Genomic DNA, 24584 nt, shown 5'->3' on the forward strand with positions numbered 1-24584 from the left:
AAGCCATACAAATCTTAAGAAAGTTAATTAAAAAATTATATAGACGTCTTCTGAAAGTCTATATGAAATCTAAAGTTTCATCAAGTTCTATAAAATCTGACACTTAAACAAAATCTTTTTAAACGTTCTAGAATCCTAATTGAATATATCCCCTAATTTTATCATTCTTAATAAATACTACACTCAATTTGGGTTTATTTATAAGTTCCCGATTTATACAATACACCGTTACCTGTATATGTGGTTGCTTGAACTCTCTTAACTTTCCTTGTTTGTTTATTTATTTTTCATAATTAATCCATACGATGCCACTAAAAAGCAAAAACTAATTTCGTAAAGGAAAAGGGACAGAGCGCGCTTGCTGTCCAGTCGAAGCTGATTCAGATTCTGGAGTCCGTTCCCCTCTCTCCAAATTCAAAAACCCCATCAAAATAAACCAACCCTAAAGCCTCTCTCTAGGGAGAAAGAGGGAGAAAGAGGGAGAGACGGAGGAGGAGACAAGGGTAGAGCACATTCCCAATCCCCTCCGGTTCCTTCTTCCTTTTCTTCTGCTTCTTCTAGGGTTTCATTTGCTTTCAGAAATGGCAACTAGAAAAGAGGAAGAGCGAAACGAGAAAATCATACGAGGCCTCATGAAGCTTCCTCCTAATCGAAGATGCATAAACTGCAATAGCCTGGTACAGTTCCCAGTCTCTCTCTGTGTTTTAGTTTTTTTTCTCGGAAGTTTTTTTCGGCTGGAGGATTTGATTCAGTGTAATTTTGTTTGTACATACAGGGTCCTCAGTATGTCTGCACGAATTTCTGGACATTCGTTTGCATTACTTGCAGCGGCATACAGTCAGTTTATTTTTATATTTAATTTAAATTTTTTAAATTTCATTTTTTCTTTGAAATAATTTGACCCAGTTTCTTGTATTAGCACATAATTGTTTGCTCATACTAAATGCATATGTCCTACTAGTATTGTGATCTTCAGATGGTGTGGAAAACCTTCTTAATCTGCTATCTATGACTGCTGCTTTTTTGCTTGGTCAATTGTATCTCTTAGTATTAGGTTTTTTGCTAAAGTTTGTAACTACTTCATTATGCTCTTAGTATTCTTTTTTTAACTCTTAGTATTAGTTAGACTTTTGAGGATACATGGGCTATAGAAGAACTGTTCTGCTTGCTGCCATCTGTGCAACAAGGCCACTAAAATGAATATTGAACAGGTAAATATGGAATATTTATGTGATTGTATATGCACAAAAGTTTAGTTGAATGCAACAGTTTCAATTTTGACCCATATGTGGAGATTGGACAGTAAATTATTGCAAAACCTATCCATATGTACTGTTATTATCCAGACCACAATAGGAAACTTTTGGCATCAAATTGCATGCCTCATATAGCTTCCATGAACTAAACCTAATGTTTACACAATTATGCTTAAGGACTAGTCTAATACTCATTAAAAATCCATAAATTAAAGCTAACACGTCAGCAACCATTAATATTCAAAGATATTAAACTAGGACAATAATTATTTTTTCCTTCAAATATCGAGGAAATTAACGCTTTTTCCCACTTAGTGAACTGCAGCTTCTTCTTCTTCTTCTCTCTCTCTCTCTCTATACAATCAATTGTTTCGTAAGTGGGCCAGTTTCTTTTGGGGGTTACCATCGCTATGGGAGATGCTTTAGCCCATGTCAGAGCCAAAGCTGTCCATGTCGCTCCATTATAACTGGTTTGCAATTGATCATGGGCTGTGGCTAGCTCAATTGAACAAGTGCCAAGAATTTTGGACTTAGTTTTAAGTGAGTCATCCAATGGAATGGTGCAAAAAATTACTTCTACCCAGATCAGATTTAGCTATAGTTTTAAAGATCTTACCTGTCCAAAACATAGCTAACACATTGGGGACAGCCTCAAATATGAAGTCTGTGTAATTTACAGTGTCACACCTGGTGAAACTGTTTTGGAAGCCTTAAAAATATTCAAGAGTAAACTAGAGTTCTTAGGTTTAATTATTTTGGTTACTTGCATAGGATATGTGATAGGTTTTGAACTGTCTGATATCGTAAAATATTGTAAAAGTGAGAAGGGCTTTTAATTTTTCCTTTTCAATTAATCAGTGTATTTCGGCAATGCATGATGCAGTGAATCTTAAAGTTATTTTTGTTTCTTTATTTAAAAGTGGAGGATTAGGTGAGATTAGTACCACAGTGAAGGTCAGAAGAGTTAAGCACCTGGAAGATAAATGAATTGTAAAGTTCTTTGGAGATATCTGAATTGTAAATTTCCTAATGTGCTATTCCTTTTTTGTTTTAATTATTGGAAAATATTAACTAAGCAAAAAACACTAGAATGACTTAGTAGATTTGTAGAGAAAGGGCTGTGTTTTTCATCACGATGCGTTCATTCATGCTTTTTCTGTTATTTAGTATTCCTTTTCTTGTTATTAATACTTTTGCAATGTGCACAGGCCAGCCGTGTGCTTCATTATGAACACTTGTATGTTCTTTGCCACTCTTTATTCTGAATTATTCCTCTAAATGATTGTCTTGCTTTGTATGCCCATATGATTAGTTCTTGGAGATTGAGACTTTTATTTCTACCCCATTTCCAACCCTCGATTGGTAGTTCATGCTAAAATGAGTTTACAAACCTTGAGCACGTTGGTACTTAATGTAGTTTCCTTCGTAAGCACCATGTGTTTTCACACCTTTAAATGATGTGATCTTTTTGTGCTGGATGGAGAATTCGTGTCACTTTGGCTAATTTTATTGAGCCTTGGCATGTTTCACATGTGCTTGATCCGCCTTTATTTTCCCCTAATAAAAGTATGAATATTATTTTGTTATATAGTCGTGAATTTACTCATCGTGTGAAGTCGGTATCCATGTCTAAGTTTACTTCACAAGAAGTTGAGGCACTTCAGAATGGTGGTAACCAGGTATATGCTGAATTATCTTTTTCCTTGAAAGAAAGGGTTTGCTTATTTTCATTCTAATGGGCCATTCACTCTTTTCAGCGTGCGAGGGAAATTTATTTGATGGATTGGGACCTTCAAAGGCAGCGATTGCCAGACAACAGGTGATAGCTATATGATTTATTGCTTAAGTGTTCAGTATGTGTATTTCTGGGGGAAGCATTCATGCCATATTTTCTTCTCGCAGTAAGGTTGATAAAATCCGTGAGTTCATAAGAAGTGTATATGTGGATAGAAAATATGCTGGAGGAAGGACCTCTGAAAAGCCTCCAAGAGATATGCAGGTAATATCATGGATTAAAATAGCGATATTGGAAGATATATTGGTAGTTTGGATTCATGAAAATATCAGCGAAAATATTGATATCGTTGGAAAACAAAAGAGGATGAAAAATTTATTTCAAACGTAGAATAGTATATCCGTTCTAAATATGGCATGTGTAGTGGAAACAACAAAAGCTAGCACAAAAGATGTATATCGAATGTGTTCACCCAACAATCTTACACTTTGAATTATTTTGCTCTGCCGAGATTATGGGCTTAACTTGTGCCATCCCTTGCAGAACCATAGAATTCGTGAAGACGAGACAAGACGCGCTAGTTCTTATCATTCTTATTCTCAGAGTCCACCTTATGATTATCAGTATGAAGATCGACGGTATGGGAAACAAGCTGCTGTGCTTAACAGGAAGCCTGGTTCTGATCGAGGTCGATATGAAGGAAACATGTCTAGTTTTGTTTACAGTGCTGGCCGATTAAGTGAACAAATGTATGAAGACAGGTTTGCGAATGAGGGCTCTGGTTCGAGAGTTTCAGATTTTTCTATCTCAAGTGGAGGTGATGCATCTAGATCTGGAGTACAGTCTCCTAATTTTCAGAAGGAGATTGGATCCAGCAGCCCTTCTTTTCCACCTTCATCGGACAATCTAACTGAAGTAGGCTGCCAAGCGAAAAATGTATTTTTGGAGGCCAATTCCAAGAGAGATGCAGCAGGGATAACATGTCCGCAGGTTATTTTCTTGTAGACTTGGTTTTAACATTCAAAAGGATTTGCAGTATCCAGTGATTCTTTTAATTTTTCAGTTGTGTGCCCGTCACTATTTTAATAAGGATGCAATATAACTTTTGACTCTGCTGGTTGTTCAATATGGATGACTGTTGGCCACTTACCATATGAGTTGGAGGACTTTTTTCTCCATGAAAAAACATCATATGTAACTGCAACTATGCTTTTCAGTTACCATACTTAGATATATGGCCCTTTCACAACAATAATTATATACAATTTGTATAAATACACAAACACATCAAACACACAAAACACTTAGGGCATCTACAATCATGCTCTCTATTTTTTAGTTAAAATTTAGCTAAAAACATATAAAAGATATTTTAGGAGCTCTCTATAAAATTTTAATTCCAATCATACTCTCTAGTTTAGGAAGTCATAAATGCTATAACTCTTTTTTAATTGGTCCATCTTTATTAAAAAAAATAATATAAAAAATAGTTAGCATTAATTAAAGTTTTAAAATACTCATAAAATAAAGCAGCATTAAATTATAGGGAGCCACTAGGAATTTTTTCTCTCTTCAGATTTAGGAGCTCTTAGAAGTCTCCCTATTTTAGGAGGTGGATAGGGAGCATGGTTGGAGTTGTATTTTTCCAATTCCTCCCTAAAATTTGTCTAAGGAGATGGTTTAGGGAGCCCATTGTGGATGCTGTTACAAGGACACATAGGAGAAGAAGCGATGATGCTTTGGAAATTATGAGGACAACTTCCAGCTATATTTTCTATAACTCAATGTAAGATGGCAAAAGGCTTCCCCATCAGTATGTATATACATATGCATGCATGCACTCATGCACTCATGTGTTTGTATGCATCCGTATTTATGTACTCTTATAAAATGCACACACACACATGGTGTTTCACCTCTGCGACACCCCCCAACGTCGTTGATTGCATTGAGTTTAACTTACTGTTCAACAACATGATCAACAATCTTTGGTGCCTCACAATTGAAAGTCCACATGCATATATTTATATATATGTGTAGGGAAATGTTCTCATGCCAAACAGGCTGGAAATATAAGCATTTATGTGGCAGACTGTGAAGTTGGGAAACTTATCAGGTTGGTTCTTGCCTAAACATGTTGTCCAGATTCATAATCTTGCAATATAAGGATCTGTCTGGCAAGAGAACATTACCCCTATAAGTGTGTGTGTGTGTGTTTTTCTGGAAACATGAGTTTGGCAAGAGAACATTGCCCTATGTGTGGGTGTGCCTATATATATGAATATTATTGGTATAGCATTCATTTATATCTCGCCCAAATAAATTGAATTGTGTTGTGGCCTTAAATTTAAGAACGAAATTTAAGTTCATCTAATCATTTGGGTAAGTTTTCTTCAGGTAGGTTACTCGATTAGTTTAGGCTTGGTGTCGGTGAGATGAAATTGTAGTAATTGGAGCCATTTCCTCACTCCATAAGTGCTATGTTCATTGATGTGCTTTTTTCTGTATGTATGTACAATCCTATTAGGTTAGCAGTGTTTTCTATTTGTTGATCATATTATGCTCGTCCTGGTTTTTCCATCACTTGACATCAGTTGTTTGTTTGCCTTTTCAGAGAACTGCATCCTCCGGAAGTTTCGGTTCAGCGGGTAGCTATTCCATGCCTGCTTTTGAACCGGAACAAGCTCCTGGAATCTTCCAGGACGAATCGATTTCTTTAACGGGATCATCTCTTTTTGGAAGTACTGATAGCTTGGATCTTTTCAAGGCCCCGGTTAAACAAAAAATATCTTCTGCAGCTCTATCCATTGATTTGTTTCACTTACCAGCACCATCTTCATCTCTATCCATAGATTCGTTTCAGCCGCCTGTATCATGTTCAGATTCGTCTGTGAATGTAGGCGAATGTCCTAAACTTTTCTCACCTACGTCCTTTGAGTTATTTGCTGATTTTCCTCAGCAGCAGTCCACAGCAAACTTGGCTAAACAAGTACCCGATTCTTTCCATGAAAGTGAAGGATGGGCAACATTTGATACACCTCAGCCGTCAGCTTCTGTTCCAGGCACTGAAAATATTACCCCAGAAAATATAGCTTCCAATGGTGGAGGTTCGATTGGAAAGTTTGATCTATTCTCACCATCAAATACAAGCATGCAATGGCCGTCATTTCAATATTCTACCATTCATGGACCTTCAGATATTTCAAGTCCATGGAGTGATAATTTGCACAATGTCACAGCTCCCAATACCACAAGCACTCAGGTAAGCCTCATTATGATCAGAACTGCTCCCTCATCAGATTCTTATATGGGTTTCAGAAGAATGGTTTTTAGTGTGTGGTCGGTTTCATGGTTTTTTTTTTTTGGGTGGATCATGATGGTACTATGTGTGCTTAACACACCCTTGGGGGCTTTTTAGCTTTACTCTATTGAATTTAAGCTCTAGTGAAATGGTGGCATGCAGTAAATATGAAGGAATGTAATCAGGTTGATTTGTGTTATTTTGAGTAGTCATGGAGTGCTTTCGAAGATTCTATTGTACACCTTCCATTGGAGGGCACTAAGAAGGGTAGCGAACCAGGAGCAACAGATAAGCTTTTGTCAGCTGGTGACGGCTATTTGGGATTCAGAATTTCTGAGGTTGCTGCATCAACCTTATATTCTCTCTAACTGTTTATGTTCTTCCTCTCATTGGGTGGGCTTTGTTTTGCAGGACTCTAGTGAAGATGGGATTCAGAGAGCTGTCTCCCAAGGTGAACCCCATGATCCTGGTCTGCCTGCACATGTTGTCTTGGGGCAATCATTTACTCCACAAGGGCTTCCTCAAATGGTTTTTACCCTTCAGATATCTCCTGTGATTTGTCTAGTGGAATCTTCTTAGTAGTATTCTAATCTCTTTTGTTCCCTCCACCAAGTCACAGGGAGAAATTAAGTCAGATGCCACTGACCACAAATCAAATAACCCATTTGATCTTCCTTATGATACAGATCTGGATCCAAATAATGTGGTATGTTTTTGTTAGTTATTGCATCAGTAATATGGCGTAGGTTTTTTTTGTTAATTTGTGTTTGCATGAGAATTTTAAATGTGAAATGTGATTAGGGGCAAGGGTGGAGTGATGGTATTATTTATCTGCCATACCTGTCAAATGTCAAGGATAACCACAGCATGATGCTTAGTTGACTTCTTAACCGAACTGTACTTTCTGTGAAATCTGATTGTTTCTAGTGTTTATTGTGAGAATTGATAACTAAAGTCAAAGGAAGCTACTCTGATATAATTGCATTGGATCACAGTTAGTAATGCTGGTGCTATCTTGATTAGAAAATCTGCTCATACCTTTGCCTCTAAGATCCAGTCTCTGAAACTAAGATCCAATCTATTGCTTATAAGTGTTTAGAGGGGGCGCTTGTTAATTTTTTGGTTGTCTCACTAATGTGTTTTTAATCACATGGGGCAAGTCATTATGCATTTGATGTGATTGATAGACTGTAATATGATGGTTTTTGTCAATGTCTACCATCATTCTAAAATTGTAATTTATTTCATTTAAATTAATGAAGGATTTGGAACGGAGATTCCATCGTACATGTATACAATTCTTGGATTTCTGGGTTCTAATTTTGTTTTGCGTTATCTCAGTTTTTGGACATGAGCTCCTTACAAGCTTCTCTCCCAAATGCCCAGTTGCAATCCTCTTTCCTTGGTGGTGTATCTCAGGCATGGTTACCCCAAAATACAGTGTCTGGGATGTCGTATCCAGCTGCAGGAGAAGGTAAGTTTTTCAGTGCGAGTGAAGCTACATTCTTTTCTTTTTCTCTTTGTTCGTGAACTAGACATATTGCAGAACCATTAAAACATATATGGTCATAACGATCTTATCCTTTTCATTCGTTGCTATTTTGATTTGATATAGGTGGATTGACATACATGCCAGGGCAAGCACATAGCTCACAGATTCCGTGAGTCCATTTTCTACTCGGTATTCTGGATTGTGATCTTTTCTCATTATGGCTGTTATAGTATTATATCATTTTTCCATTGAATATGTTATCTGTATCTTGGCTTTTGGAAAAGTTGGCCAAGTGCAAATAGCAGTTTAATCAAATAATCCAATCAGCGAGATGATGGGTAACGAGTGAGCTGATAAGGGTATTTATAGTTTCGCTGGATTGTTTTTACCTTTTAGAAGATGAAGAACGAAGAATTAAGCATTGGGAAGAAAATTAGTCTCTACAGATGGAACCAAGATACATAAACTTGAAAAGATGGTAGATGTCTTAGTTTATTTTATCGCATTATATAAAATAATGAAATTATCTTGCAATTACTTAGTCTCCATAAGTTTCAGTTTCAGTTCCAATTTTTCTTTTCATTTGATGTTTGTGTGGTCTGAAGGAATGCACAGATGAAATCCACAACTGAAAGCTTTAAGGAAACATGTTGTAGTGGGGTTTCTGATTTTTAATTAGAACATCATGTTTCGATACTTATATTGGTGATGAACACAACAATCTCTCGATTCTTCGATACTTAAACCATGAGAGTTTGGTGGCAGAGAATGTTGGTTCCATACAGTTCTGTAAGCTAAATTACTCTCATATATGCTTTCATTTTGCTATGCGATCATCAAAATAGCAGAATGTAATATTCACTGTGGAGTCTGACGTGAGTATATTGGTGGTACCAGACAAGTTGAATGTCTAGAACTACATTGTGAAGATGCTTGATAGAGTTTAGTAAGTCAACTTGCCTGGTGTTAGGGAAGCGATTTGATGCTTTTATGTCGTTTATATGTTTATGTTTGTACCCACTTTTGAATTGATTTGAATGCTTTTTTTTTGCAGGAATGTCCCGACACAGGGACCTGTCGCGTCCATTGGAGGAAATCCTTTTGCATAGGATTGTAGAGGCCAGAATAAACATCATTTTCAGTTGGTTGTAGAACTTTGTCGTTCACATTTTACATGTCTTGTTAATCAATAAATAGGATGGACGTTTCTTGTGGTATCATTTGTGGAAAGACGGTATCAACAGAGACCTGTCTGCATCCACTCTTTCAAATTTCAGTATTTGTTTTGGAAAGACTATAATCCGAAAACTGGTAGGTCCCTTGTTTGGACGTTAATAGTGAATGATTGTTCCCCTTTCCTCGTCTAATTTACCATTTTCAAGCGAGCACTTGGGTATTAGATGTAGGGTTTTGTTTTTGTTTTTGGTTTTTTTTAATCTAATGGCAGAATATACATGGTAGATTAAAAGAAAAATTAGGCATTAGACATAACCAAGGTCTTAAATATCGATAGTTTCGGAAATATCGGTGGTTCAAAAACACGGAAATATCGATGGAAATATCAGGAAAATATCGATATCGATAAAAATTGGATAAAAACCACAGAAATTGTGATGAATACATGGAAATTTTTAATGAAACTTTAGAAGAAGTTTATTTAGTCAATCATCTATTATTTTGACACAAAAAATTGGAAGGAAATGCATTGCATAGTAGGTTTGAGTGATTTAAGTTGATTATATTGCGAGCTGACAAACTCCGTGACTTAGAAAATATGGAGTAATTAATGAAGAGAATTAAACACCCCATAGTAATTTATTTATCATTTTTTAGTACAATATTTTAAACTTTATAAATTGCATGGTAAGATACATGTGTAACCTTATTTCACATTATTCATTGGACATGGTACACGTTCTTATATTTATTATTTATCAAAAATTGAAAAATAATTAAACCAACTTGACTTTTCATGAAAATTAGGCACTTTACCATACTTAAAAAATAATAGTGAAGATTGAAAATTAACTAAGAACATAAATAAATTTATCAAAGGAAGAATTAAGTAGTAAACAAAGAAAATAATTATAGAGATTTAAGTAATTAAGCAACAATTTAAAGGGGAATTTAGTAATGTAAGTACTTATAATGAATAATAAAATAATCAATAACATTAAATGGATTAAATAGAAAAGAAATAAATTATATTAAGTAATTAAGTAACTGATCAACAATATAAAACAATAAGTAATTATATTTATTTCTATTTTGAGAAACAGCTTACATGTATTATAAATACATATTCCATAGCTTATTATCACAAAGTGATGACTGGTGTGATGGTTAAGTGGCTGCATACTTTAGACTGGGGAAGGGGTTCGAATCCCTGCATGCGTGAAGTGAGTTTTCTTTAATTTTTGAAAGTTCAGATCGCAATATTATCGATAATATCGCGAGTCCCGAAAAAACGATAATTTCGCCAAAATATCGGCGAAATTATCGATTTTTCGTACCGAATTGTAATGTTTACGTCAGCAACAAGAGAGTCAAATAACCACTTAGGCCAAAGTTGATCCCATTTAAACCTCCCACCCACATGCGATACTAGGGGTGGTTGCGGTTCGGTAACCGCGAATTTTTACTCAAACCGCAAACCGACCGACTATTTGCGGTTTGGTGATTTTTGAAACCGCAAACCGACCGCGTTTTGCGGTTTACCGCATTGCGGTAAACCGCAAAAATGCGGTCGGTTACCGCGAATTTGCGGTCGGTTACCGCGAATTTGCGGTTTAAAACCGCAAATTCTCAAGCATTCACAAAAATATAAATTTACAACCTAAATAAATAAATACACAACCTCAATTTCTCAAGCATATATAAATTCACAATCGATTCCAATTCTCAAGCATTCACAACCTAAGAAAATTAAAGTTACAATTCCAAACATTCCAATTAAAGTTAAACTTCTCAAGCATTCCAATTCCAAATCCTTTAAATTTACAAACCAAAAGCAAAATGAATTAAAGTTACAACCAAAAAGAAAAATCCAATTCACAGTTAATTAAAGTTACAAACTAAAAGGAAAAATGCAATACACCAATGTTACAAACTCAAGTGTTGGTGGTGAGTGGATTTGAAGAACCCCTTTGTGTTGTTTGAGCACCAATGCTATCTACAAATAAAACAACATAGTTTAGTACATTTTATTATAAGAAGAAGCATAAATAACATTAGCATAAATAAACTAATTACTTACAAGTTGTCATATCTTCCATTTCCTTGTAGAATTCAACCTCATCATCTGTTGGTTCCTTGTAAAAGGAAAATTCGTCCGCTCTAAGCCAATCACTAGTACACACTAATGCCTCTACCATTTTAGGATGCAAAGAGCTTCTAAAAGGATCCACAATCCTCTTGCCTAGGCTAAAAGCATTTTCACTAGCAACCGTAGAACTTGGAATTGCAAAGATATCCTTGGCAACTTGTGAAAGAATAGGATATCTTGTTTGATTCCCTTTCCACCAATTCAAGAGAAGAGAAGAGTTTACAATTTTACTTAATTATTCATAGAGTATAGCCGTGCGGCTATACTTTGCGGTTTGCGGTAACCGCAAATTTTGAAAATCAAATACCGCAACCGCAACCGTAAATGCGGTTCGGTTCTTAATACCGCGATTGCGGTTCGGTTTACCGCGATTGCGGTTTTATTGCGGTAAAATATCGGTTGGTTTTTGCGGTTTTTCGGTTTTTCGGTTTAAAATGCCACCCCTATGCGATACATGCGCTGCTATCAGATGAGCAGTTGCATTGCACCTATGATTCACAAAAGCAAAAGATATCACATGAGAAGCCATTAACTCAATATCATGAACAATGCTGTCAATAGTAGTATCTGTCTTCATGTTCTCATGTAACATCTCAACAAGCTGTTTACAATCTGTCTCCACCATCTGCTTCCGCAGCCAGAGTCGACTGGCACGAAAAACCCCCTACACCCCATGCCATTTCCATCCATCCATCCATTACTGTCTCGAGCCACCCATCCTGCTCCACCTTTTATGTGCGCTTGCGTCCAAGTACCATCGCAATTAAATTTCATCCAGCTATCAGTCGGTTTTTGCCAGATTTGGAAGTCACTACAGTCCCACTCTGGAGGTCTCGGTTGATCATGTATAAGCGGTATACTTGCCTATCTTGCCGCCACAACTCCACAATTTGCTTTTGACATGTGAGAGCAATATCCTGTGGGTGCATATGATGCCCCTATTAAATGGAAGCATTTCAATTCTTCCATAACCTCCATAACCCAAACGCAAACCATTGCAAAATATCCTGATAATTGTCCTCCTTTTTATATTTTTGAAGGAGCTGCCAACATGATAGAAAATCCCCTCCTTCGAGCAACCTCGTATCTAATTGCAAATGGCTAATGAACAAGAATACCCTTGCAAACTCACAGTGGAAAAAAAAAGAAAAAAAAGATTTACCTAGGATTCCCCTTCACAACCATAGAGAGCACAAACATCCTCAAGATCAACATGTCTTTGTTTGAGATTTTGGCCAACCGCCAGAGCTTTCAAACAAGCTCGCCAGATGAAGCTTCTAATTTTTGGCGGTACCTACAACCTCCAAATACTCGTCCAAAGCGGTATGTGGTTATTCCGGAGAAGTTATAGCTTCAAAACTTCATTTATAACACTCATTAAAAAAAACCTGATTGGCACACGTCTCCAACCCTGTGTTATAAGAAAAGCGATTCGAGGGCACAACACGAAGCGAGTCAGAGAGAGAGAGAGAGAGAGAGCGAGCGCGAGAGTGAAAGAAAGAGCAAGACCGAAGTCAGGGCAATATAGGAGAGCAACGAAGTCTACCAGCGAGAGACAGAGGTTTCGACATTAGCATTCTCTGCAACTCATTTCTCAAATTTTTTTTTTTTCCTAATTTTTTTTTTCTTCTTTCGGTTACCATGTGTTTGATATATGGTTTCTTTGCAGTCCAGATTGTGTTTTTAGATATGCATTTTCCTTGTACAATTTTTCTCTATTTTTGTTTTTCTCGTTTCACTTAGATTATACTGTGTTTGATATTTTAACTTGGGAGTATGAGTTTCCTATTTTAAAATCTTTTATCTTGAATCTGTTTCAGTTGATATTAGTTATGTGTATGCATTTTCTTTTGGATGGATATAATTAACTCTTGTATTTCTTCTATTTCTTCTATTTTAATTTGGGAGTATGGGTTTCCTATTTTGAAATCGTTTCTCTTGAATCTGTTTCAGTTGATATTAATTATGTGTATGCATATTCTTTTGGATGGATTTAATGAACTCTTGCATTTCTTCTATTTTAACTTGGGGAGTATGGGTTTTCTATCTTGAAATCTTTTCTCTTGAATCTGTTTCAGTTGATACTTTATGTGTTTGAACATTCTTCTGGATGGATTTAATGAACTCTTGCAATTCTTCTATTTTAGGATGCCCCTGTTTGCAGATTTATTTTATTTGATTTTTATGGATTTGAATGACCTCTTGCATTTAGGATGCATCTCACTTTCAATTACCTTTTGAACTTTCAAATGACAGATGCCTATAGACTGTTGGATGACCTCAACTTAGAGGGAGTTTAATATGATGGCCAAGTTCATCTGCTATCCATCCAAATGCCGCATTCCAATGCAGGAGGCCAAGAAGAATAAGTGTGATGCTGCAAAGGGGAAGCTTCGGGGAACCCAACGCATTGTGGTTGAAAACCACAAGGACATCAACGGGCTAAGGAAGTTCACATTGAAAACTAAATGGAAGGGCATTGTTGCTATAGAAGATGACAACAAAAACAGAGGAAAGTTACGGGGCCATTTGAGAAGCGTGGCGAAAGAAATCGATTCAGAAATCAAATTTCTTAAGTTTTAGGTGCTCTCTCTCTCTCTCTCTCTCTCTCTCTCTCTCTCTCTCTCATGCTCTCCGTTTTCGATTCTGTTGGAAGCTTAAGACTTGTGATTAGAATTTCTTGATTTTGATTTAGGCGCAATTTCAATTATACATATATATATGTATAATTTTTTGCATGTTTTGGCCATAGGATGCAGGAAAATTTATGTTATTTGGATTAGAATACTTGCAATTTTAGGTCATGCAGGTCGTAGGTGGTATCTGTTATGTGCCTCTTGATATGAAATTAGTATTGGTCAAGTTTTGGTTTGCAAGGATTCTTGTAGTTCATAGTGTCTTGTCAACCATAATTTGTTATGTATTTGACTCATGGATGCTGGTTGTGCCATGTCTTTCTTTTTGCTGTTAATTATACTTAATACGTTAACTTTTACGAGTGGAGGAAAAGAATGGTCCCTATGTTATATCACAGTGTGTTGCCACATAAGTAAAAACTTTTCTTGGTTCATGATTAGGTCACATGGGATTGAAGTCGCAGGAATTTGTGATGAAGAGAAACTGAATCAAGGTGAGAAGGCTCTCTGAGAATATGAAACATTTTTCTTGTGTGTATTGCTACTTATCGATTTGCTGAAGGAGTTGTGTATTGTCGTTTATAATTTTCTATTTTCATACTGGGATTAATTTTGGTGTTAATATTCCAATTTGAATTGATGAGGCACATATATGAGTACGTTGATGTCTTGAGATCAAATTAATTGCTATGGTTCAAAACTCACATCAGAAATGGCACATGCATTTTATTAAATCGATGTCATTTCTATTATTTAAAATTAGTTTTGAAAAATACATAATTTTTTATTATTTATTTATCCACCTATAAGTCCACCTCATTAAAAAATGGAATCCACATTCGCCACGTAGACAGATAACGGATTTTTTGACGATCTCGCTAACGGTGGGGGCAATTTGTAGGTTTTCTGTGACGTTGAGTATGTACTCATAATGTTTCCAAAATCGGGTATGAACTCGTAAATGACCCTATAGGTTGAGGGGTTTACGATAGTTTATCCAAAATAAAATAAATCTGCAAACAGGGGCATCCTAAAATAGAAGAAATGCAAGAGTTCATTAAATCCATCCCAAAAGAATATGCAAATACATAACTAATATCAACTGAAACAGATTCAAGAGAAAAGATTTCAAAATAGGAAACCCCTACTCCCAAGGGCTTGAATACTCTACAGCTTTACGATGAAATTCCTCTGGAAGATGAGCCCTGAACCCATCACAAAACTGACCACAAGAAACCATATAAAGGATCTCAAGGCTTCCACCAATCACAATCATCAAACAGCCAATATTAATCAGACAAAATACTGTCAAATAAAGTAGGGCAAATATTCAGATATGCTCATCTTATTATTATTCTTCAATATAGAGATATTTATACAAGTACAAAGATGTGTTAACCCTAAATACAATAGGAAAATATATCTAAATTACAATAGGAAGCAAATCTCTATTACAATATGACTAAATAATAATTGGTAAGTAACCAAAATTCTAATAAAATATGGAATTAAAATCCTAACTAAGTAAGGACTCGCCAACACTCCCTCTCAAGTTGGGCAAAGATATTTCGCACGCCCAACTTGACAAGCGAGTCACAGAACACCATACTTGAGAAGCACCAATTATAGAGAAGATCTTTTAGTCAACCACGAGTGAAACAAATGACAAACTAAAGCAAAGTTCGCAGCGGAAACACAATAGCAAACTCTAAAAAATAGGGCACATAACAGAACACAGAAACCCTATGAGCACGGCAATAGATAAGGCAGAACACAAAAACCCTGTGAGCACGGCAGTAGATAAGGCAGAACACAGAAACCCTGTAAGCACGGCAGTAGATAAGGTAGAACACAGAAACTATGTGAACACGGCAGTAGATAAGGCAGAACATAGAAACCCTGTGAGCACGGCAATAGGTAAGGCATAACACAGAAACCCTGTGAGCACGACAGTAGATAAGGCAGAACACAGAAATCCTGTGAGCACGGCAGTAGATAAGGCAATAGCAAGGTAGGCGGTGGTGACAGTAGAAAGGTAGACGGTGGCGGCGGACTAGGATTATAGGTTAGGTGTATAGTGTAGCGGAAATAGGTAGTGTTTAGGGTTAGGGTAGAGACGGATCAAAACACAGCAACATTATTGGCAATGACCATAACAACGGAAAATGAAGCAAGCAAAGGCAACATCAACGGTGGCAACATTGACCACAACAGAAACACACCAGCAAAGGCATGAGCAACAATATTGGCACCATAACAGGCAGGAGCAACAATACTGGTACCAAACAACATGGCACTAGCAAGAGCAATATAAAGCACTAGCACTAGCAAGACAAGGAGGGCAAACAACTATGGTAGCAACAACAACAGAGACAACTTCTCTTCACTCTCCCTCTCCCCCTGAAGAGAAGGGGTCGATAGAGCCATATGATCAGTGGTACTTGAGAAACAGGCACGAACAATCAGCCATGATAGATAGGTAGGTGAATTGCAATGGAATAGATGAGCATCAGTGTCACTCCCCCTCAAATCCGACGATGTATGAGAGTCGAGATTTGGAGAAAGTAACACCCAAATAAGCAAGAGACAAAGTCCAGCTAGGAGAAGGCTTGGCAAGCGGTGACGAGGCTTGCGGAGGTTTGAGATGGCTCGGTGAGCGGTGACGAGGCTCATAGAGGAAAGAGATCAGGCCATCAATGGCCAAGGGGCGTGTTGCCCATATGGTATACATTTAAAAGAGAGGCTTAGCGGCAAAGGACCCACTAGTGTAGTGGTTTGGAGTATTTATTCCCTCAGGCAAGGTCCTGGGTTCAAGTCCTAGCATCCGTGTTGTGTGTGTGAGTTTAATATGCTCTGTGCTCAGATGATATGCAGTGCTTGTGGGTGCATGCATCCTTGAATGATAGAGTTCCTGGGTTTAGCATCAGCACATATATGACCTCCTGAGCAAACACATATTCAAGGATTGTATCCTACTTCTTCTAAAGCCACCACGATCTTACCGTGGGAAAAATTCATCAGCTGAAGGACAATAAAAGTAATATAATCACAACAGCATCTAAAAATTAACCGAAGAAAAATTGCACGGAATTTATTGAACTGAAGAGACGAGCCCAACCGTAATAGGAAGCTAGAGAGGAAAAGGGGGAAAAAACCGCATCACAAATTAAAACTATGTCAAACATGATGAAATAATGAATGCCAGATCAATGAGAAAAGAGAAATAACTTTAAACTGTAAAAACGACCTTCTTCAACATAACTGCATATCCACATATGGTGCGACACAACAATCCCCTCGAGAATCACAGTAGCTGTTTCAAGCAAATTCATTTGAAAAAGAATTATGATACTTAAAGTTATGCTTATATATAGAAGAAATAAATATCTTAACTTCCCAGCAAGTTTATTCAAAAGACGGGCATTCTTTCCACTGAATTTATTTTAAAAATGGCTATCCCCAAATGATAAGAACTAACAAAATTAACAACTACTGAAATTGGGATAAATAGTGATAATACATAGCTTCATAACAACATCATGTCCTCCTTCCCAACAGGGGAAAAAAAAAATCAAGTTGAGATGGTAAAACTCAATTTTTTATGAGATGACCACTCTTGAAAGTTTCTTTTATGAAAAACTATTTGACATCTTCACAACAAAATAAATTACAAACCTCCACTAGTCAGCAAAATGGAAGGCATAAAGAAAAATATTTTCAACATAAATTGTTATCCATCAACCTGCATCAAATCCTGCAAAGACTACATAAATAAGTCAGGATCAAATTCCTTGGCAACAGGAACCAAAATATGGTCCCAAACTGCAAAATAGTCTGCATCACCACACCGACCATTTCCCAGGGGACATTATTGTTGTATCAACTCCTGGCCCGTCTCCAATCATAGTATAGAAACCATCATCAGTAGCTGGATAAAAGCTTCCAAACTCGTGCCTGAAAAAAGCACAGCTCCATACGGTCATCATAACTAAGAACTTTGATCTTACTCAACCAAACAAGTTACAAGCTTGTTTACACCATAATGAACCGAGCAGACCCAGCATCAAAGCGACTAGCACCAAGGCAGCCACGCCTTCTCCCATGCCGAAGGAAGACACACTTCCGAGGTGCCAGACACCTGCCGAAGCTCTCAACTGCCAAACCTAATCTCCAGGACACGTGTCGCCACCACAATGGCTTGCACAAAGTCCCACATTGGAACTTTGTGCAAAACTCCTACTTTCACCTCCCTATAAATAGGGAACAGTACCTAGGTACAAAGAACGACTACTCTCCCACTTTCACTGTTACTCTGCCAGAATTACTACTCGTAACTAACTTAGGCATCGGAGAGCCTTCGGCCGGCGCCACACCGGTGTCCGAAGCTTAACGATTGTTTCTCCTCTTTTTACCTTCTACAGGTCTCTCACCAACCCATTTCACCAAGGGCCTCAACCCTCTTCTCTGCTGAAGACTCAGCACATCTAATCACTAAGTTGCACTCAACATTGGCCGGGCCATTTTGAGCATCAACAGTTTGGCGCCGTCTGTGGGAAAACGACACTTGAATCCCCGTATTCTCTATCAGCCCAGCTGGCTCCTTCACCCCTCAGGCCCCGTCGCCTCTTCTTCACCCCACATTCTGCTATGCCGACCGAGGATAGCCGCGATACCTAGCATCATACCCCCCGCGATGGTACTTCTAGAAGGAAATCTTCGGAAGATGCCACTCTCCAGGCAGAAATGGAGCGCCTCCGCGACAGTGTCACTAAAATGTCGGAAAAATACGAGCACCTTCATTGCAGGAACATTGAGCTAGAACATGACTACCGTGTTTTAAAGCGGAACTGGGAAAGGACTCACACCCAGGATGCCCAGCAAGACCTCACCCAGAACGTTGGGCCTACTCAGCCGAACCAGCCAGTACATTCCAGCCACAGTGCCTCAGCCCAGGCTAGGCTCCGCAAAGGTAAAGACCACCTTCATCCGGAGATAACCCAGTCACGACCCCTTTGCGTTCCCCCACCGAGGGACCGGCCCCATGAACCAGTCAGGATCTACCAAGATTGCAGGGATCGCCTCTCGGACCGTCAGCCAAGGCCGATCCCTATCCCTGTCAACCTCGAAGACCCACGGGTGACACACCTGGGCCTCTCGCCAGCCCCCGTCCGCATACCCGACGAGGAAGGTGTCGGGGACTCGGATACTTGGGACTTTTATAATTCAGAGACCCAGCCAAATTACCACACCGGGGCGCTGGAAAATTGGGAACAATCCCCAGTCCCTGTCTGTCCCGCCCCTAGGCCTTTGGAGCCTGAAGCTCTTCCTCATGCCGACCCGGCCATGAGGCTTCTCTTCGAAAAGGTCCGGCGCCTGGAAAGTGAACAACATCGCAGCCATCAACCCCTCTGGGCAAAACCACGACCCGGGCCCTTTACCGAACGCATCCTCCACTACCACCAGGAGAAAGATATCCAGCCACTCCGCATCGCTTTCTACACTGGCACGGAGGACCCTCTCACCCACATCCACTCCTTCCAGTCTGCCCTTGGGTGCAAAGGCCTCACTGATGAAGGCATGTGCCTCCTTTTCCCTTCCACCCTCAGCGGCGCGGCCCTGAATTGGTTCTACAGGCTCCACCCCTGCACCATCAACTCCTTCGATAGTCTCAAGCAGACGTTCCTGGACCATTTTATGATCCAGACTGATCGCCTATATTCTGCCGACGACTTGTATATGCTTAGGCAGGCTGAGGACGAACCCCTTCGGGAATATGCAGCCCGTTTCAGTCATGAATACTCCCGCTGCCCAGACACTGACGATCGTGCTGCCTTCGGCGCTTTTAAGAGCGGCCTCCGCGAGTCCAACTTCCGCTACCTGGTCCACAGCAATAGTTGGAACACATATGCAGAGCTGATGAAGCAGGCAGCAGTCCATGCTAAGGCCGAATACTTCAATACCAAGCGTGGCCCAGCTAACCTGATGCGCAACGCTTTCGCTGATCCTCTACCTGCTTCAGCACCCGCCCCAGCCCCACCTCAGCATTCTACCCCTGCCCCGAGTACTCAGGACAACCAACAACATAAGCGGAAGGATAGCTACCAGCATTCCTTCGGTAATAACAAACGTGGCAGACATGGCAACCACCACCACTCTAGCGGAGGCAACCCTCCTAGACCTGCTGATCGGGCCCCACTTCCATTCACACCCAGGCCCAGGTTCGAGGTATTTACCACCCTCAACACCACCTATGAGAACGTCCTGGTGCGTGAAGCCCCCATCATCCCCAAGCCACCCCCCCGGAGACCATCCAACAAGCCAATGCCAAACACGGGGGTCTTCTGCCGCTTTCATCAATTCAGCGGCCATGACACCGAGTCTTGTGTTGCGTTGCGCAACATCATTGAAGGGCTCATCAGGGAGGGCAAACTGGACAACTATGTGCGCAACATACCAGCCCCGCCTAACCCTCACCAACGACAAATCAACATGATCTCCACCATCAGCGGAGGTCCTACCCTGGCTGGCACCTCCAACAATTCCATCAAACATTATGTCCGCTCCACCTATGCGCACCAGGTCTTCACCACCGAGCAGGGACGATTGCCAAAGGCCCACAGGACTGGCTGGGCCCCCATTACCTTCTGCGAGGAGGAGGAGCGTGGTGTTATCCTCCCCCATGACGATCCACTCATTATCCGGGCTGACATTTCTAACTTCGACGTTGGGCGTATCCTGGTGGACACTGGCAGCTCGGTCAGTGTGATGTTTGCCGAGTGCTTCAATGAACTCCAGGTCCCGCCTCACCTCCTCGACCGAAGCATCACACCCCTTGTGAGCTTCTCGGGTGATGTGGTCCAGCCCATCGGCAGCATTCATCTCCCCATCTCAATTGGGGCCGCACCCTAGCGAACGACGATCACCACCCCCTTCCTTATCATCGATTGCCCCACAGCCTACAACGTCATCCTCGGCCGCCCAGCCCTGGCCCAAATGAGAGCTTTTATTTCCACGCATATGCTGCTGTTGAAGTTTCCCACTCCTAATGGCCCAGGCACGGTGCGCGGCGACCAACTCGGGGCCCGAAGCTGCTATGCTTCAGCAGTAAAATCCACCAATCGCCAACCTAGGAGCGAGGCCCTTTCGGTAACCATGGCTCCCGCCCCCCCTCAAGCTGGCACAGACCCACCTGAAGACCCAAGGGAGGAGTCCATCACACCGCAGGCCGAACCTATAGAGGACCTGGAGCTGGTTACCCTCCATGACGATATCCCGGATCGACAAGTCCGGATCGGCACCTCCATCTCGCCAGAGCTTCGCTCTGACCTGGTCGCCTTCCTCCGCCTCAACTCCGAAGTCTTCGCTTGGTCCTACAATGACATGCCTGGCATATCACCAGACATCATATCTCATAGGCTTAGCGTCAATCCTGCCGTCAGACCAGTCCGACAGAAGCGTCGCGCTTATGATCCCGAGCGCTATGAGGCCATGAGGGCGGAGGTGGAACGATTGAGTAGCATCGGATTCATCAGGGAGGTTGACTATCCTACATGGCTGGCTAATGTCGTGATGGTTAGCAAGCCAAGAAAGGGTTGGCGCATGTGTGTCGACTACACCAACCTTAATCGGGCTTGCCCAAAGGACAGCTTCCCGCTACCCCGCATTGACCAGCTAGTCGACGCCACAGCCGGCCACGCCCTCCTTAGCTTCATGGATGCTTATTCAGGTTACAACCAGATCTTCATGCACCCCGAAGATCAGGCCCACACCTCTTTCATTACGGACCGCGGCCTCTACTGCTATAAGGTGATGTCGTTTGGCCTCAAAAACGCCGGGGCTACTTATCAGCGTCTGGTGAATCAGCTCTTTGCCCCACTGATTGGCAATACCATGGAGGTCTATGTCGATGACATGCTAGTCAAGAGTCGCACAGCTGACCAACACATCCCTCACCTCTCTGCCATGTTCACCATCCTGAAGCAGTACAAAATGAGGCTTAACCCCACCAAATGTGCATTCGGGGTGGCTTCCGGCAAATTCCTGGGCTTCATGATCAGCCAGAGGGGTATTGAGGCCAATCCAGAAAAGATCCAGGCCATCTTAGATATGACAATACCTAAGACGGTCAAGGATATCCAAAGCCTTACAGGGCGTGTCGCAGCCCTGACCAGATTTATCTCCAAAGCCACTGACCGCTGCGCCCCATTCTTCAAGGCCCTTAAAGGCACCAAAAGAAACATCACTTGGACTGCTGAATGCGACACGGCTTTCAGCGAGCTCAAAGAGTATATGGGCCGGGCCCCTTTATTCTCAACCCCTGAGCACGGAGACATCCTCGTCATTTATCTCTCCATCTCAGCTTTGGCTGTGAGCTCTGTGCTCATCCGATCAAAAGATCACGCGGAGCACCCAGTGCATTATGTTAGTAAAGCATTGCAAGATGCCGAAGTTCGGTACCCAGACATCGAAAAATTGGCGTTCGCCTTGGTCGTCTAGGCAAGACGCCTCCGACCATATTTCCAAGCTCACACTATCCATGTCTTAACCAACCAACCACTCCGACAGGTGTTGCAGAACCCAGAAACCTCTGGGAGGCTGGTCAAATGGGCCATTGAAATGGGCGAGTTCGATATTCATTACAAACCCCGCCCGGCTATGAGGGGACAGGCCGTTGCTGACTTCCTATCCGAATTCACGGAGCCCCAAGCTTCCGCAGCTACCCAGCTCATAACCGAACCCAATCCCCCTCCCAGCCAGGACCAAACCCCCACCGAAGGCAATCTCGACCTAACCCAGCCCCTGTGGACCTTATTCGTAGACGGCTCTTCTAATGCCCAGGGCTGTGGGGCCGGCCTCGTTCTCATCTCCCCAGACAAGGTTGCCCTCGAGTACGCCCTTCGCTTCAAATTCCAAGCCTCCAACAATGAGGCCGAATACGAAGCACTCTTAGCTGGTCTTCGATTAGCCAAAGAGATGGATGCCAGGCAAATTCAGATATTTAGCGATTCACAACTCGTGGTCCACCAGGTCAACCAGGACTTCACGGCTAAGGATGCCTCTATGACGGCCTACCTCCAGCACGCTCGGCACTTGCTGGCAACCTTCCAAGCCCACTCTATCAAGCAAGTGCCGCGCTCCGAGAATAGCCATGCCGATGCACTAGCCAGGTTGGCATCAGCCCTGGAGCAAGGAATGGGTCGCCACATCCACATCGAGGTTTTGGCCCAGCCCAGCACACAAGCCCCACTCATCTGCACTATTGATCACAGCCCTACATGGATGGACCCCATCCTCCAGTTCTTACAGAACCAAACACTACCGGCTAATCCGGCAGAAGCACGACGCGTTCGCCATCGCTCCGCCCGTTACTTGATCATTAACGGCTCCTTATACAAGCGTGGTTTCAGCCTTCCTTACCTTCGATGCCTGACTCCAGAGGAGGGTCACTATGTCCTCCGAGAAATCCATGAAGGCATCTGCGGCAACCACTCGGGCGCACGCTCGCTAGCCCATAAAGCAATCCGCCAAGGATACTTCTGGCCTTCACTCCACACTGACGCCCAGGCCTTCACCCAGAAATGCGACAAGTGTCAGCGATTTGCCAACATCCCACAACTCCCGGCTGAACCGTTGACTGCCATGGTCAGCCCTTGGCCATTTGCCCAATGGGGACTGGATCTCATTGGACCGATGCCAGAGGGCAAGGGCCAAGTCAAGTATGCAGTTGTGGCCGTGGACTACTTCACCAAGTGGGCTGAGGCCGAGGCCTTGGCCACCATCACTGCGGCTCGCATCGAATCCTTTGTGTGGCAAAACATTGTATGTCGCTTCGGCATCCCCAACTCCATCGTCACCGACAATGGCCGGCAATTTGACAACGCCAAATTCAAACAATTTTGTTCCAACCTCAAGATTCGTCTGTGTTTCGCCTCCCCAGCCCATCCTCAGTCCAATGGCCAGGTCGAAGCCGTGAACAAAATCATCAAGAAGACCCTCAAGACAAAACTTGATAAAGCCAAGGGCTGCTGGCCAGAACTACTCCCAGAAGTACTCTGGTCCTACCGCACCACCTTCCGCACATCCACGGGTGAAACGCCGCTCTCCCTATCATTTGGAACCGAGGCCGTGGCTCCGGTAGAGATTGGCCAGCCCACATACCGAACCTCCACTTACGATGCCACGGCCAATGACGAGCAGTTGGCCCTCAACCTCGACTTCATTGACGAACTCCGGGACCAATCGAGCATGCGCAATGCCGCGTACAAGCAACGCATCGCCAAATACTATGACTCCCGAGTCAAGCCCCGTGCTTTCAAAATGGGGGACTGGGTCATGCGCAAGGTTTCCTTGGCTACCAAAAATCCTAACGAAGGTACCCTCGGCCCTACATGGGAAGGTCCTTACGAGATTATCAAAATCTGCCGCCCCGGCACTTATCAGCTTCGTGATTCCACAGGCAAGACGCTGCCTCACCCGTGGAATGCTGACCACCTCAAGTACTATTACAAGTAAACATATCTAGACCCTAGGACAATACTTTGGTCTTGATTATTTACTGTAAGTTAGACGTAAGGTATCTAGACCCTAGACCACTTGTACCTTCTGCCTTTCGGCATCTATTTCAATGAAATGCCTGACTCAGGCTCATTCTCATGAACTCACATTGTTATCATTTTTAACACAATTGATATCAAGCTAAGTTCATATCATAAATAAAAACAGCCTTGCTCCAGGCAAGGACAAATGTTCATACATAACCAAAATAAACAAAACAAACAAGTGTTCCAACACATTCACTAGAGTACAAAATAGCTATAACACATCACGAAGGCAACGCCT

General features: G+C 41.5%; 1 protein-coding gene and 1 long non-coding RNA gene across 8 annotated transcripts; both read left to right on the forward strand.

Moving 5' to 3' along the window:
* Positions 203-9151, forward strand: LOC18770441 (probable ADP-ribosylation factor GTPase-activating protein AGD14). Of its 7 annotated transcripts, none has more exons than XR_002272509.1 (14): positions 203-677; positions 776-837; positions 2848-2935; positions 3014-3075; positions 3159-3255; positions 3535-3981; positions 5606-6253; positions 6502-6630; positions 6704-6820; positions 6906-6998; positions 7634-7766; positions 7908-7953; positions 8390-8573; positions 8682-8706. XR_002272509.1 is itself a non-coding variant. In XM_020568432.1 (14 exons), exons 1-13 carry the CDS (start codon positions 582-584, stop codon positions 8719-8721), a joined length of 2058 nt encoding a protein of 685 aa, XP_020424021.1. In that variant the 5' UTR covers positions 203-581; the 3' UTR covers positions 8722-8730; positions 8839-9151. The 7 variants fall into 7 exon arrangements, 6 of the variants coding, with proteins under 6 accessions (XP_020424021.1, XP_020424024.1, XP_020424020.1 ...); XM_020568432.1 differs by lacking the exon at positions 8390-8573 and adding an exon at positions 8839-9151 and having other exon boundaries at positions 8682-8730; XM_020568435.1 differs by lacking the exons at positions 8390-8573; positions 8682-8706 and adding an exon at positions 8839-9151 and having other exon boundaries at positions 7908-7973.
* Positions 11570-14402, forward strand: LOC109950277. The gene is made up of 3 exons (XR_002272595.1): positions 11570-12670; positions 13366-13692; positions 14187-14402. It is a non-coding gene; the product is annotated as an uncharacterized LOC109950277 (long non-coding RNA).

Source organism: Prunus persica, chromosome G7 (genome assembly GCF_000346465.2).
Source record: "Prunus persica cultivar Lovell chromosome G7, Prunus_persica_NCBIv2, whole genome shotgun sequence".
Classification (NCBI taxonomy): Eukaryota; Viridiplantae; Streptophyta; class Magnoliopsida; order Rosales; family Rosaceae; genus Prunus; species Prunus persica.